Source organism: Adelges cooleyi, unplaced genomic scaffold, assembly GCF_023614345.1.
Source record: "Adelges cooleyi isolate 19-005CV unplaced genomic scaffold, UGA_ACOO_1.1 ACOO_flye_CR_arks_rails_tigmint_CR_PRNA_21, whole genome shotgun sequence".
NCBI lineage: Eukaryota > Metazoa > Arthropoda > Insecta > Hemiptera > Adelgidae > Adelges > Adelges cooleyi.
This window is the reverse complement of record NW_026095871.1, coordinates 2,332,444-2,347,567: the sequence shown is the minus strand read 5'-3', so window position 1 is coordinate 2,347,567 and position 15,124 is coordinate 2,332,444. Positions and strand designations below refer to the sequence as shown.

Here is a 15,124-nt window from a genome sequence, read left to right as displayed (position 1 = left end):
GTTATCTTTTGAAAACATCTCGTGCAACCAAGTCACGGCATTTTTTTTTTCAATTAAAGATTCAGTATTTTATTTAGTTATAAAATCACCACGAGAGCATAACGTAACATTCCTACTGAATTTTATTTTAAAATTTCCAATGCCTTTTTCTTATGCCTAGTAACAAAAAAATGAAATACAAAAATGTTGCCGTGGATTAAGTGTAGGAGCCATTTGATTTCTTTGTTATAGGTTTTTGAATGAAAATAGGTATGGTGAATTTTCTTTATCATTCATATTAGTTTTTTATTAATGCTTGACAATGTCGAATGAACATAATATATTCGTTCAATATATTATAATGGCTTGGGTCGAACTTAATTAAGTTATTCATCAGGGGTGTGATATCATTACACGTATTTAATTTTTATTTAATCACTTTACGAACGATAAACAAGACCGACAAGTTTCTTAACAATGTAATTTGGTCGACACCGCTGTTTTAGTGCCAATCCCGCTTGGTTTGTTCGCAAGTAATTTAAAATAAATTAAGGACCGGATTTTAAATAAAATTACAACCAACGACAGTGGAGGTAGTTGTATTTTACAATGGTGGAAGATAACACGATTAGAGTAGAAATTATTGTTATCAAAAAGCAACACAGGTATATGGTTTGGATTCACTTTTCTATGGACAATACGTTAACGACATCGCCGTTAATTTTTTTCTGAAAAACCCAATGGAACACGTACATTATCGAGATATGTACGTTCAGCGATAATTATTATTATCATTATACAAATATTACTTAAATAAATAAGAAGTTAACGAACCGTATTGTGACGTCAGTATTTCAACTGTTAAAGTGATAAATAACCGCAACATTTATAATAATTTATAATAACATTTATAGTATGCTTATTTTCTCTTAAAATAATTGTAACTTTGTAGTTTTTTTTTCTTTGAAAACATGTTTATTTATATTACTGCAGAAAATAATTATAAAATTACTTAATATTTATCTTTTTAGTATATAAAAAACTGATTAAAATAAAGTCAAAATGTTCACCAAAAAAAAAAAAAAAATTAGGTTTATCAAGATTTATTAAATATGTGTTGCCATTTAAATTTAATAAGTTGATAGAGCTCTGTAAAACACTAAAAATGGTAAATATTTGTTAATTTTATAACAAACAATATTAGGCAAAAATGCTTTCAAATAGATAAACTAAAAGATTGCAATTCTTAAAAAAATGATTGTCTTGTTCTTAATGAATAGGTATATAATATATATACTTTAATACAAACCACTACAACAATTAAAGTTGTGCATTTCCCGTGAAAGTAAAAACCACCTTGGTTATTTTGATTTCGTATCGATTCGAACGATTTATCAAGTCTTTAAAATTTCAACAAAAAATGTTCCCCCGAATTGGAGTCTAATTTCAAGGGTCAAACCAACGACCGCCTGTACGCCGTCCAATTTATTTACGTTTTAGTCGTGGAAAAAACTAAAAAGTTGTTTAATTAAAAAAATATATATATATATATATATATATTATATAAACATTCAAAGTGATAATTAGCGTCGTCCCACTTGAAAAATACACGTTATAAAGGGTGTCCTCTAAATATGTCAGTTTTATTTATGCTTTACGATCATATACCGTTTCATTATTTTTCTAGTAGTAGTTTTAAATATTAAAAAGTAAAAATCTGATACATACTTCTTAATTTATAAGATATCCAATGGTTCAGCGAAAACAGTGACTAGCCATTAGTATGTTATGATGAATAATATTATTGTACAAATTTAACATTTGAAAAGTATTCCCGGGAAAAATGGTTCAGCGCAATTACGCACTGCTTTCACTTAATTACTTTTGCCTAATTATTTAAATGTAACTAGCTGGAAAATTACTTCTTCAAAACTGGTTAACGATCCAACCGTCGTTCAATTCTGGATGGGATTTTTGGATTTTATTCCGTTTTAAAATGTGAAAAATGAACAGAAATTCGATTTTAGAAAATTATAAACCATAAGTTTAACGTTAAACAAATTGCATTCATGTTTACTATTGGGAGACATAGCAATTGTACAACCCCATATCTTAATTATTGTTCCAACCACTTTAAATGCCGCCAATAAATTACCACTTTGAGTGTTTCTTTTTTTTTTCAACCAACTTTTTCTCGCTCAAAACTTTAGTAAATCGCCAAAGTACATGCGGTTGTTGGTCGAACCCTTTTAATTGCCGTTTCGACGAAACGGGTTTTTTCCCCTCTAAAAATTATTTATTGCGAGTCTGCTTTACAAAATACTTAATATAACCTACATTGTTTTATTTGTACACGAGCATTAATATTATGCGACCCTTGCTAACTTTAAACGTGTACTCTATGGGGAAAAACGAAGTCACTGTGTACACAACGCAACTTACCACCGGCAAATCGTGTTAACTGCGCTAGTTCTGGACGGAAAAAAACTCAAAGGCCAAATATACGTTAAAAGCCTGGAATTTTCATCAGTTAAATTAATATAAACTGCGACCCGACAAGGAATGACGGATAAAAAAAGACCTTTCATCTTATTTGTTTTTCCCTAATACCATCAGGATAATATTATTTGCAGTTTTACCCTAAACAGATACTGTTTCTACAAACAAAGTGGTCGAGACATAATAATATACAGTGTGATGAATTTAACGTAAGACACTAATTTTCCTCTTAAAATAATTGCAATTTCGTAGTTTTTCTTTTTGGAGACTCTTTAGTTTGTGTTAATTTACAATATAGTACAATATTAAAATTATATCTATTTTATTATTTTCTAAAGCTCTATAAACTTTTGAAACTTAAACGACAACGTATATTAAATTATGGATAATTATACTTTAAAAGTTACTGAAGTTTAAAATTTAGGACGGTGAAGTAATAATTACGCTCTACCCTTCCAGCCGTTCTAAGTTTTAAATTCTAATAACATTAAAACTAATTATCCAAAACTGGTTATCGACCAGTATTCTTAATTTGCAAAGTTAATTAAATATATCATTTAAATTTCAAAAATTGATAGAGTCCTGGGAAATACTTAAAAAGGTAAATATTTGATATTTTAAAAATATTGTACAAAAATATTTTCTAAAAGAAAAATAATAAAATTGCAATTATTTTCCGATAAAATGAGTGTCTTTCGTTAAATTTATCATCCTGTATACATATAGGAATTTTATTTTTTACAGTATTTTCGATTATGGGTAATACTCATGAAGTACTTAAGAAACCAATTACCTCAGATACACGAATGGGAAACTGCCCAAGTAATTTAAAAAAGAAAGAAAAATTGTATTTTATTGTTTGACGGGCCAACTTCACGGTTTGCACTTCAGTCGTATTGTCGATAATCTACGATGATGTATTTTTTATTTCATATATTTTTTAACGTACCATGTGTTGCAATACTGTCCACAATACTGTATTATACTGACGTGTTTAGCCAATGTAATCGTGTCAGTTACACAGAACCAATAATGCATCGTGTTTGTCATGTATCAATTAGACCGTTTGGCCTAACAGAATAGGTATTCTCAATAAATATAATATAAAAAAAACGTTATTTAAACAATTTTTATCCTCTAAGCGCATGACTTGTTAGAATATAGTTAAACAGCTGGAACGCATAAAGAATCACACCAACATATTAAATATATTTTTTTACAATATTATATGTCATAGCACATATCAAAGAAAATAAATGAGACCAATAAGATTGTATTTGAACGCATGAGCATTTAAATAAATGTAGTAAAACATTTGTTTGCTATCGCTAAACGTTAAGTACAACGATTAACGGCTATTCCTATAAATATAACAGCTGTATGAGCTATTTAAAAGATTTATCGAGGATACGTTACACATATGACCGATTTTATTTACACGACGATAATAAAATCTGAGGAAATGGCACAACCCACTTTTTGATTTATAATTTTTTTTCAAAACAATATTATCATAAAAAAATTATAAATTAACTGATATAATTGAAAAAGAAAAGCACTGTTTTCTAAAAACGGTTTTATAGTTTTTTGCTTCTGTTTTTATTGCATGTCAGATTTTCTTCGAAGCGTAATCGTTTAAATAATAAGGAGGTTTTAGCATACAAAGGACTATAACATTTATTTAAAAAAAAAAACAATAAAAGTATTTTATAGAATAATAATATTTTATAGATTTTCAAGAGTTGTGCCATTCTACGCCTAAATGACTACAATATGACAACAGAAATGTATAAAATTGCTTAGTATGAAGGTTTTTTTTTTGTAAAATTAGCATTAGTTTTTAAACTTATTATAACATATTTTTTAATATAAATCGTTCAAGTAAATTGTAAATGATTTAAAAAGTCGTTAGAGATACATTAAAGTCTTTGACGATACTTATATTATCTGGATTTTTTTTTCTCTTTGTTTAACTGACAATATTTATTGTTATTGTCAACCAATATTTTCTAAAGAAAAGTTGTACGAAACAAATGTTTTAATTCTTAAGTCAAATTAAGAATAATATATTTTTAAAAAAACAATACATCAATATTGATTTACGTTACAAATGTACAGTCACGATTAAAAACCTAAAGGCTATAAAAGTGTATCTATAGAAGTATAAACCCGTAGTAATATTTTACTTGATCTCATTTATGCGATAAAATCGTTTTATTATTACCATTACATTATTATTAATGTGACATATGTAATTTATATAGTTAATAACCATCGAGTAGACCGATTAGAACAGTTCAAATAGGTTAAAAAAAAAAAAGTTTTCAAGTGAAAAATAGATAATGCCTTTGGTATAATATAAGATAAAGAATTACATTCTCTTTTTATTAATACATTTTTTAATTAATTACCAACTCGGTCTGTGTAAGAAAATCGTAAAAAAATATTAGCCAACAATTTGCAACAACCTTTTGTATTTGCTCGATTAGGTTGCTGTATTATATACTATTGAAAACGCTGCGTGGATGTCGTGAATGCTAGTTTAAGGCACTACGCAGTAGCCAGTTACAATATGTAATCCAACCTAAAGCCCAAAAGCAATTCCCGGCACACAGAGCAATTTTTTTAGATTAAGAGTGTTGGTTTTTATTTTTTTTTACCAGTAGCAAAATTTAAAAATAGTCTAACGAAGTGCTCACAATTTATATTAAATAAAAAATAAGCTGTTTTTTTCCATCCACATATCTTAGGTCAATAATATAACCTAATAAGTAATAAATATAATATTAAATGAATATTTTATTGTTTTTAAATACCTATAAAATATTTTTGTACAATATTAATATTATGATTGTTTTTTTTTTTGTTTTGCGGCATAGTTTCGGAAAAAGAAATCAGACAATGGTAAGTACATTTTTAAATTTTTTTTAAAAATATTTTGTTTATTATTATTTGAGTTTATAAAAATAACATCTTTTAGATCCCCAATAGGGAAAATAGGTTTTTACTAAGGTGTCGCCACTTGTCAATCGGTAACGAAAATACACTTTTTTTTAAACTTAACTTTAAATAGGGATAACGAGTAATTTATGAAAAGAACATAAACTAAAAGACAAATAAGTGTTTATAAGATTCTTGTTAGATAGTCTGATTTTTGTACTTAATGTATATTATATTTTAGTCAGGTACCGCGATGATTTATTCCAAAATGTTATGGATTCGACGAAAATAATATTTTCTGTCTCGAATAAAATACATCTCTTTAAAACTCTAAATAATCATTATTCTCTTGAGCGCAAGTTATTGAATAAAGCGGATGAAATATAAATACAAATACAACGGACTGCACGATTAATTTTGATAGAACCGTTAAAACAAACAAATGCAATTTATATTATAGACACTTTATATCGTTCAAAATAGTTGTTCACTATAGTAACCACTATTACACTTATTTCATACATACAAAACCAATTGGGATGTATTGTTAATGCCACAATTTACTCTTTTGTACGTTACACATAGTTGGGTAGGTAGTCTTTGTTTTAAATTTCATCCACAACGAAGACAATTTCACTGTACAAAAAAATATTTTTGTCCTGTACAATGCAAACTTTTATGTCTTTTTTTTTTCTGTCAACACAAGCACTCGGCTTTTACATTCGATAATTATTAGATACGCTCCAGTTGAGTTACACAAACATATTGTTTGAAATTGTGGCAAAGCACTGAGAATCGCTATAGCGGCTGTTGTTTATGAATAAAACAGTACGAGATGAAAGTGACGGCTTAATTAAGCTCGGCTACACTGCGGTTTTGTATCCAGACCGAATTCATTTGTATGAAAACGGCTTAAATGGCACAAAACCAAATGTGTTTTGGTAGAGCTATGATAATTATTTTATTCGCGAAAATGGCTTTTCCAGCGAACGCGGTTTGAGATACACACAAAAAAAAAAGCACAGGGAAATGGATTAAAATCGCCACCATTAGTCGATAATCACAAAATGGGTTAATTCAAATATAGTGCCACCAATAACATTACTATTATATCATGTTACTATAACTGGCGCTATTGTCAATAAAACAAATAATTATTAGCAATTTTCAACTAGATTAGTATATGTTGAATTTATCGTGTTACACGTATTTCACATTTTCAAAAACGTTTCTCTATGTACCCATAAGTATACTGGAAAACCCATTTGCGGTATCTTGTCCCAAAATACCAATAACATATTTTATTTACCTACATTTTTACACCTGCATCAGTTTTATATTTTACAATACTTCAATAGTTAAAAAACTTTATGGCGAGGGAAATAATATTAGAAGAAATAAAAAATACATCCAATGTGGTCTTAAGTGCGCCCGTCATTTAAAAGGTTCATTTAACTAAGTTTTATTGTGCACCGCCGATAAAACGACTCGCGGTTTCTTAATTAAAACTTGTTTTTTACATTTCAATCAGTCCCAATAATATAACCCAGATGTTTAAATGCCGAGAACAGTTATTTTTTGTGCTATTCATAAATTGTTATAATTTTATCAAATAAAATATCTCTGAATGGGTTAAATACATACATACTTACATACGCCCCACGAAAAAAAAACATTGAATCACGGATATGTTATCTCTTATCACATCGATTAAAATTTATTTGTTATCACTTGTATATAATTTCTTATCACGTAGATATCTCTTATCTCTCATAATTTATCACATCTCTATTATCTCATCGCATATTTTATCTCTTATCACTCTTCTCTTATCTCTAGTTTCTTATCTCTTATCGCGTGAAAGTGTAACGGGAAAATAACGACATGAAATTTCGTGTATCCGCAGCCCTATAACACATCCATGTTAAAATTGTTAGAAATTGAATCAACGAGAGTTTTTTTTTCTCGGCAAAACGCCTTTTCGGTAGGTATAAATTTACGATTTACTCTTGCCCCCTCCCCCTTTGCCGTACATACATAAGTATCTATCGACACCCCGTGCGAATGGTACGCGCGGTTTTAATACAAATCGTCGGCGTCGGAAAATCAAAGACTGACGAGTGTCGTTGACAAAAAAAAAAATCAAAAATCCGTGAGTATTCGTAGAAACCAAATGTAGGCCACACTCGTTTGTCACGCGAAAATCGCATTACCGATTCCCACCGATAAACCCGACAAATGTTCGGGGTATGCATTTTTCGTTGTTGTCGGTTTTTAAAATTTTTTTATTTATCTGCCGCGCTCGCCGTTTGTCCATTACTCGTTTCGGGTTCTTTGTACCAACATTTTCGCTATTATTATTATTATTAGGTATACTTGCCACGGCGAATTACCGAGGTTGTGCCCACCAGCGAGTTTAATATACAACCCCCTTTGCGGGGCCGATGGCCGGCAGTAAACGGTTGTCAACGACTCTGGAAGTTCCGCCGAGCAGAAAAATAATCCTATTTTGCCCGCCGGCCGATTTTAGATCTGAAATTCAGTTCAAACGCACATATTATTATTATAAGGTCACTCATAAGAACGCCCACGACCTTATCACGCGGTACCGAGCATATTATATTTTGTAATGGACGAGGTTTTTTTTTATTATTATTTATTTCACCCCGCCACGGTCCGTCGTAAATACCGTATTCGCCTGGGCGGTATAATTAGAAGATGATGGATCGCGCCGTTATTATCATAATATGATGATTGATAACGGCCGACCGTGGACGCGAGATAATTGGCTAGGGCTCCAAAACGGAATACATAATAATATACTAGCATAATACTATAGTAGGTTCACGGCGGCCGTGAAAACGGTATACCATGCTAGTGGCGACTCCTTGCTATTTGTCACGACGTCAACTATACCGCCCTAGAAGCCGTTAGTTAAATGTTGGAACTTAAAATTATATTTTGTCGTCCGTTTTCTCGGCCTTTCAGCCTATCTGGACATAATATATAAAACAACATGACGCATTTGTATTTAATTTAGTCCCTTCGATAACGCTATGTGTGTGTTTGCAGGCACAAAGGATTTCTGAAGGATTGCCCCAACGGATTGCTCACGGAACAAGTAAGTCGTTCGTCAAACGGAAATTACCATTCGTTACATTTACCTATATTATGATTTCACACATACTGTATATACACGACATCCTCATAGTATTGCACAATACACACACCAAAAAGCCACACTTTTCAATGATCTTTTATATTATACAGGGTGATTTTTTTTTTTTAGTGTGATCCTATCTATAAAAGTTTGTGAAAATTAAGATCACTTAGTATAAAAACCCTATGAGATATTGAGTGGATCACATTATAAAAAAATCACCCTGTATTGTAAGCAAAACAAGTATCCTCCCCCCCCCCAAAAAAAAACAATGTCTTATATGGTTGAGAAATCTATTTGAGACATTTTACATCTCTATTATTATTGGTCCAATTAAAAAAGTCACATATAGTAAGTATACATCATTATTCACACTATTAAATATTTCATTTACATAAATCGTATCATTATTTTGTTATTTTTTCGGACGACGTTGTAAATCATAAATGGAAATTTCTCGTGTTATGAAAAAAATTATTTTAACATACAGAATAAAAAGAAACTCACGACGGTCATGGATAGCCTACGAAAAAAAAGCTTCTAAAATATTTTTTTAATTTTAATGAGATCGGGGACGTATAAAAAAATATAATATGATGGTAGACTTTTAAGATTTAAAAAATATATATACATTTTATGACCTACTTCGTTTAGTAGGGACCTTATATCTTTTTAGTTTGTGAAAATATGGCCATATTTATGATTATAGAATTTCTAAGAACACAACTTTTCTTTTAATATGTATTTATGTGGCCGTTATGTTTTTTTTATTACATCTTATTCTGTCTCTAGCGACCAAACATAGAAAACATTTTTAAGTTCTGAGAAAGCCGTAATGGTATTTATGCAATTTAAGGAGTTAAACACCGTAAAAACTTCCATTTTAAACATCAATGTTACAAGTACATAAATATGTTGTATACTTAAATATGTATGATTTTTCAGTTACACGGTTGACCATATTATTACATACAGTTACTTGTATATCAGCACTAGACATCCTACATTGACTTTAAATAAATTAGTTACCATTGTCGTCTTAGACATTTTTCATACGTAGATTAATTAGAAATACAAAATATATAATAATATGTGGTCCATACTAATATAATATTTTTTTTTTCAAATATGCTTAATTAAAGTACTTGAACAAACAGTTTCCCGTTTGCGTTTAATTATAATACTATTATGCATATCAATATTAAAACCACGTTTACTTTTTTATAGTAAATTTATGTTATTATTTCGTATTTCTTTTGCGTAATTGTTTTTGTATTTGCACCTTATCTTGAGTTAATTCTCTTATTATTATTGTTATTTCTTTTTTCGTTTTTTTGTGGTACTTTTAGTTGATAATGGACATTTTAATTTTCCAATAATATATTCACTGTAACTACTGTAGACACAGCTCGTTACGTAATAATAAATAAATGATTGTATGAAAAAATTATTGTCTTTGTAGTTTAACTCAATTAAAGTGTTATTATCGTAAACTAAAGTATTTGTCTTGTGCAAAACGAGTTTCTGTATAAAATTAGTTTTCGAAGTCCCCAAGACGCTATACACATAAAACTTTGCCCGGGGAAAACGTTAAATGTAGCCAAAAACGAGGGACAAAAATGTTTTTTATTTTAAGGCAGCAAGTTTCGCGTGTTTTTTTAAAAAGAATTACGGACCGGTTAACCGAAAGTTAAAAAGGAAGAATTTCCGTTTCTCATAAATAAAGTCATAAAGTTAGCAAAGACGACGACGTCGCGTCGTATATCAACACAGACATGAAAAATCCCAAAGAATAATATAGTCTTTTGCTTAATAATGTATAACGTTCGTAGATCGGTCAGTTTTAATTTGTAATTTGTATTTTTTTGTTTTTTTTTTTACTCTAGGGATTCATTAAAATTTACAGACAGTTCTTCCCGCAAGGCGACCCGACGAAATTCGCTTCGCTCGTTTTCAGAGTTTTTGACGAAAACAAAGTGAGTACATTTCACTTGAGTTATTGTAGTTTTATATGTATACATATTATATTATTTATAAATGCGCCTTAAAGTGTGTAGGGCACGCGACTAATTAATTAAACGGAAAATGAGTTTTTGGAACTCATATATAATTCATGTGTTTGTAACGAGCGGACGCATTTGGGTGTATTGGCGGAGTTGATGAATAATAATACGTTGTTGCGCGTGGAGCGATTACAATAACGTCGTGTAAGTTTAGTCGAAGAGCAACTGCTTAGTTACAAGTAGGTACAGAGGATAAACTACTACTGTACGGTTAACTTTGACAGTGTACAGGACGATTCTTCGAGGATAACACGCTCGTTTTATTTTTATGTAATTACTAATTTTGTAGACACATATTTTTGGAAGCACTCTAGTTTGTGTTATTTTCACAATATTGGACAGTACTCATATATAATAATAATAATTGTTATTATTTTATTTAGGCTGTACTGTACCATTTTTGTATAATTTTTATTTGTCAATATTTTCAGCAAACTAAATTAAAAAGTCAATTAAATATTTACGTTGCAATACAAAAAGCTTAATTTCGTAAGGTTTTAACACACAAGAGACGATGTTAACTTTTTTTTTCTAAGTAATTGAAATTGGACGAACCATCGACCATAAAAGTATAAAAAAAAATAGCCTGAAGAAGTCCAATATCTTCTATATAATATTCGCCGGGTCATATTTAACCAATCACTCCGTAGAGGTAACTTGGTAAATCAATTTTGAAGCTATATAACATCTTTATGGGTGAAAAAATGTATTAAAAAAAATATATTAATTTAAATACCAGTATCAAAAGCATAATATTTTAACGTTTATTTAGGACCATTACTCGGTATTTATTATACCCAAAAGTCTTAACGTAAATTAAATATTTGATAAAATAAACCAGAACAACAATCATGATTTAGTTATCCATTCCGTATTAAAAACACGTTGTATGCCATATTATGTTTTTTGAAAAATAATTTTTCGATTCTACTTGAATTTTGCGATATTCCGTTTTAATAGTTACGAAAAACATACCACTAATAATTATAATTATAACTCCAACTCGGTAACAGTAAACATATTCGCCGTGGTAATACAGACTACAAACTAACGCGTTGCGTCAGTAAATTTGTTTAATTCATTCTTGACTTATAACTTATTACATAACGAACACAATTCACTTTATATTAAGTTTCACCCCTCGAATAAAGTTTTTATTAACTTGGAATTGAGAAACGGATGAACTAAAAATATTCCTAAGCGGAATTCAGAATATATTCTAAAAATAAAATGAATATACTTTTTTACTTAAAGATTGTTCGTTACAAAACTCGTGAACAACAAACAGTATTGCGGAGCACTGTATTATTATTTTTGGATGATTATTATTATTATTATTGTCGCGTTGAATGAATGCCGCTGATGAGGTCTAGTCTGAGCGAAATAAATTACATAATAAAAGGACTAACATCAATACAGTAAAGACGTCTCATTTTCCTTTCAGAATAATATAAAAAAAAAACCTCCACCCTAGAGTAGTGACTTGGCACGAACATAATAATTATTAAAAATCTACATAGTTACGACGCAAAAGAAAAACACACAAATAAACATAAATTAGGTAAAATTAGTTTTGCTAATGTATAGTATAATATGTTTTTTTTTTAAATAAAATTTAATGCATCCGAATTGTACAGCCATCCATTTCTGGCCTGATTATAATAGTTGTGGAAGTTATTAAAATGTTTGTTCGGAACGACTACTAACTTGGCTTTGCATTACTAACTTTGCATTTCAAACGCCTGTGATGGCTAAGATGGTTCAAAAATACTTATTAGGAAATTAAAAGAGAATGACGTTTGCATGGAGTGAAAAATCCTTTTCCTAAACTATTAAAACGTGCGTTTTTGACGTTGAGCCAAACATTATACGTGTAGATATGATATTTCATCTGAAACGTCATCTCGTTTTTGTAGTTGGCGTTTTCGCTCTAAAGTTGAAAACTATTATGGACCGAGATAAACGAGTTCCGCGTAACTATGTCTAGTTGGAACAATATCAATTATGGACGTTGTCCGATCAACAAATTAATTTCCATTAAACAATCCACAAGATAATATTTTCAATATAAACTATGATTTAGCTTCCAAAACAAGTAATTTTTGGGTTGTTTTTCTCGATTTTCAAGGGAAAGGGGTGACCATTCTTGCATTTTTGCCCCGATCAAGTTGCTTTCAGTATTGATTTCTGATTTATAGACTTGCTACACGGTGAAATCGGTTCGGCGATTTAGGAGATATCGTTACACAAAGTAAATAAAAACACACAATTGTGAAGACAATAACTTCTACGGTCGGCATCGAAACGCAAAGTTAACGACGGTCAGGTGTATAATAGTAATCAAACGGTTTTCGCGGTGAGATGACATTGGCTACTTAAGTAATAAAACTTTATACCGCTACTAAAACTGCATGGCTGTATGGCCTCCGTATACAAGATGCCCGCAAACCAAAATAAAATGCCATGCTTTTAATTCTATGTTCCCGCGAATAAATAATGTCCTTAGCACAATGTGCTAAGGGTTGTGCTTGACGACTCTACATGGACGTGTACGTTGTGGCGTATATGTTGAAAGAATTATTGTGTACGTACCTTATTGCACATAATATGTAGGTGTATACATCCATAGTGTTACCGCGCACTTGCTTTGGGGCTAACTTTAAGTGCCCGCAGAACAATAAAAACTTGTGTTGAGACTTCACGGCTATATATATATATATATTATTACTGTGGCCACGAGAGTAGTACCAGACAACGGCGATAAATCGTCAAAAATAACGGTTTCAATGTATGCGTTACACCCGGCTCGAAAAGTTTCATAGGTTTTTTTTTTAAATGCCAGGGATTATTTTCCGGCCAAAACCACTCCAAAGGAGCCAGTGGGAGGGGGTGGGGTACACACAAACTCCAAAGATACAATTTCCAAACTCGAATTAATCGTCGATTCTCGAGACGATGTCGGTCGGCAATAATATATTGTCTTATAAAACAGTAATAACTGACTATAATATAAGAGCCAAACAAAATATAGTATATCCACTACACTTGTATAATTTGTTTGTGTCCCGGTTGCACCCGAGATTGAACGGTTTAATGTTTTCATACATGTACAGTATACTATTCGATACCGAGTCTGTTTGATGGATAAAATATCTACTTTTGTGTAGGTGTACACTATACGTACATTCGTTGTATAACATATGATTTACTTGAGTTATATTTCAATAAACACTCGTTCTGTCGGCTCCGCATATTTTTATTTTGTACCTGGATAATATTAATTTTGATAACTTTATATTTACTTTTTTTTTACATAAATAATCTAAAAAAGAATATTGAATTTAAAAAAAAAAAACGTGCCGTTAAAACCGAAAGCGGTTACCGCAGTAATCAATTATTATCTATTTAATGAAAGAGACGAAGAGTGACGTTAAAAATTCGACCGGTCGTTAGTATAGGTATCCTAAATATTGATGTGTGTCAAAAACAATGTAACATTATATAATATAAGTTGGCGAGCCAAGGGAATAAGGGATGCGAACTACCACATCGGTCTTATATAAAGTGTTGTTGTAAATGTCGATAGTTGCAAATTGGTGTAGTTAGTATGTAGCTATAAAATCATTGCAACCGCATCGTGTAAACAACTAGTAAGTATATAATATCCAAACGCATATTGTAAAAATAATTGTTTTTTTTTCAACCCAAGTTTGGCCAACTAAACGTTTTTTATTCATAGTTCCTTGATTAGTTGTAAATTGTAAGTTTGGGTAAGGTAATACAGCCAATGTTTAATGACAGGATAATTGCAATGGAATTATGTTAATCTTTTATGAGTCAGGGAATTCCGTATGATCCGTCGGTTAAATACTTAATTACTTTCTACGTCAGCCTTTTCTACACACGTCCTCTTAAGTTTAACATCTGAAATCTATAATTAATATATTTTTTACACAGAAAACGGTTTAATCTTTTCCGTGGTTTACACGCGAGTCGTTTCAACCATTTTTTGTTTCTATTAATTACAAAATATTACATCCAAATACGATTTCACCCTTTGGAGTTTTTTTTTCTTTTACGCTCCATTTACTTGTTCATATCTCGCATACTATTCAACTCGTTTTTCCACTACTTGACGAAAACACCAGGTTAAGATCACGTGAATTACTTCCAGGCCATTAGTATCGTATATCATCTTTGTATCTCTGTCCTCTACTGCTTAATTTCACGTACGCGCAAATTAAATTTATCAGTTTGTCAAAATCGCCGACGTCACGTTTTCAACCCTTAAAATATGTCATTAAACACCATGAAAAAAGTAAATCGTTCATCACTGGTGTTAACTGATTTTTGTTCGTGCACGGTTAAATAAATATTTTTGCTATTTCTCTCCTTGAAATGTAATTTAAACACTTACTAAATTTGTCTCTTGTGAAATTAATAATTACCGCGACAATTTATTTGTTTTTGTAAATTATTTTAC

At 30.5% G+C, this 15,124-nt stretch overlaps 1 protein-coding gene across 1 annotated transcript in view; it reads left to right on the top strand.

The window, feature by feature from the left end:
- LOC126834400 (frequenin-1) overlaps positions 1-15,124 on the top strand; it is a 73,601-nt gene that overhangs the window by 15,496 nt on the left and 42,981 nt on the right. The window contains exons 3-5 of the mRNA XM_050566290.1: positions 5,358-5,382; positions 8,491-8,539; positions 10,465-10,554. Coding sequence (XP_050422247.1) covers positions 5,358-5,382; positions 8,491-8,539; positions 10,465-10,554 — 164 coding nt within the window. The remainder of the gene's footprint in view (positions 1-5,357; positions 5,383-8,490; positions 8,540-10,464; positions 10,555-15,124) is intronic.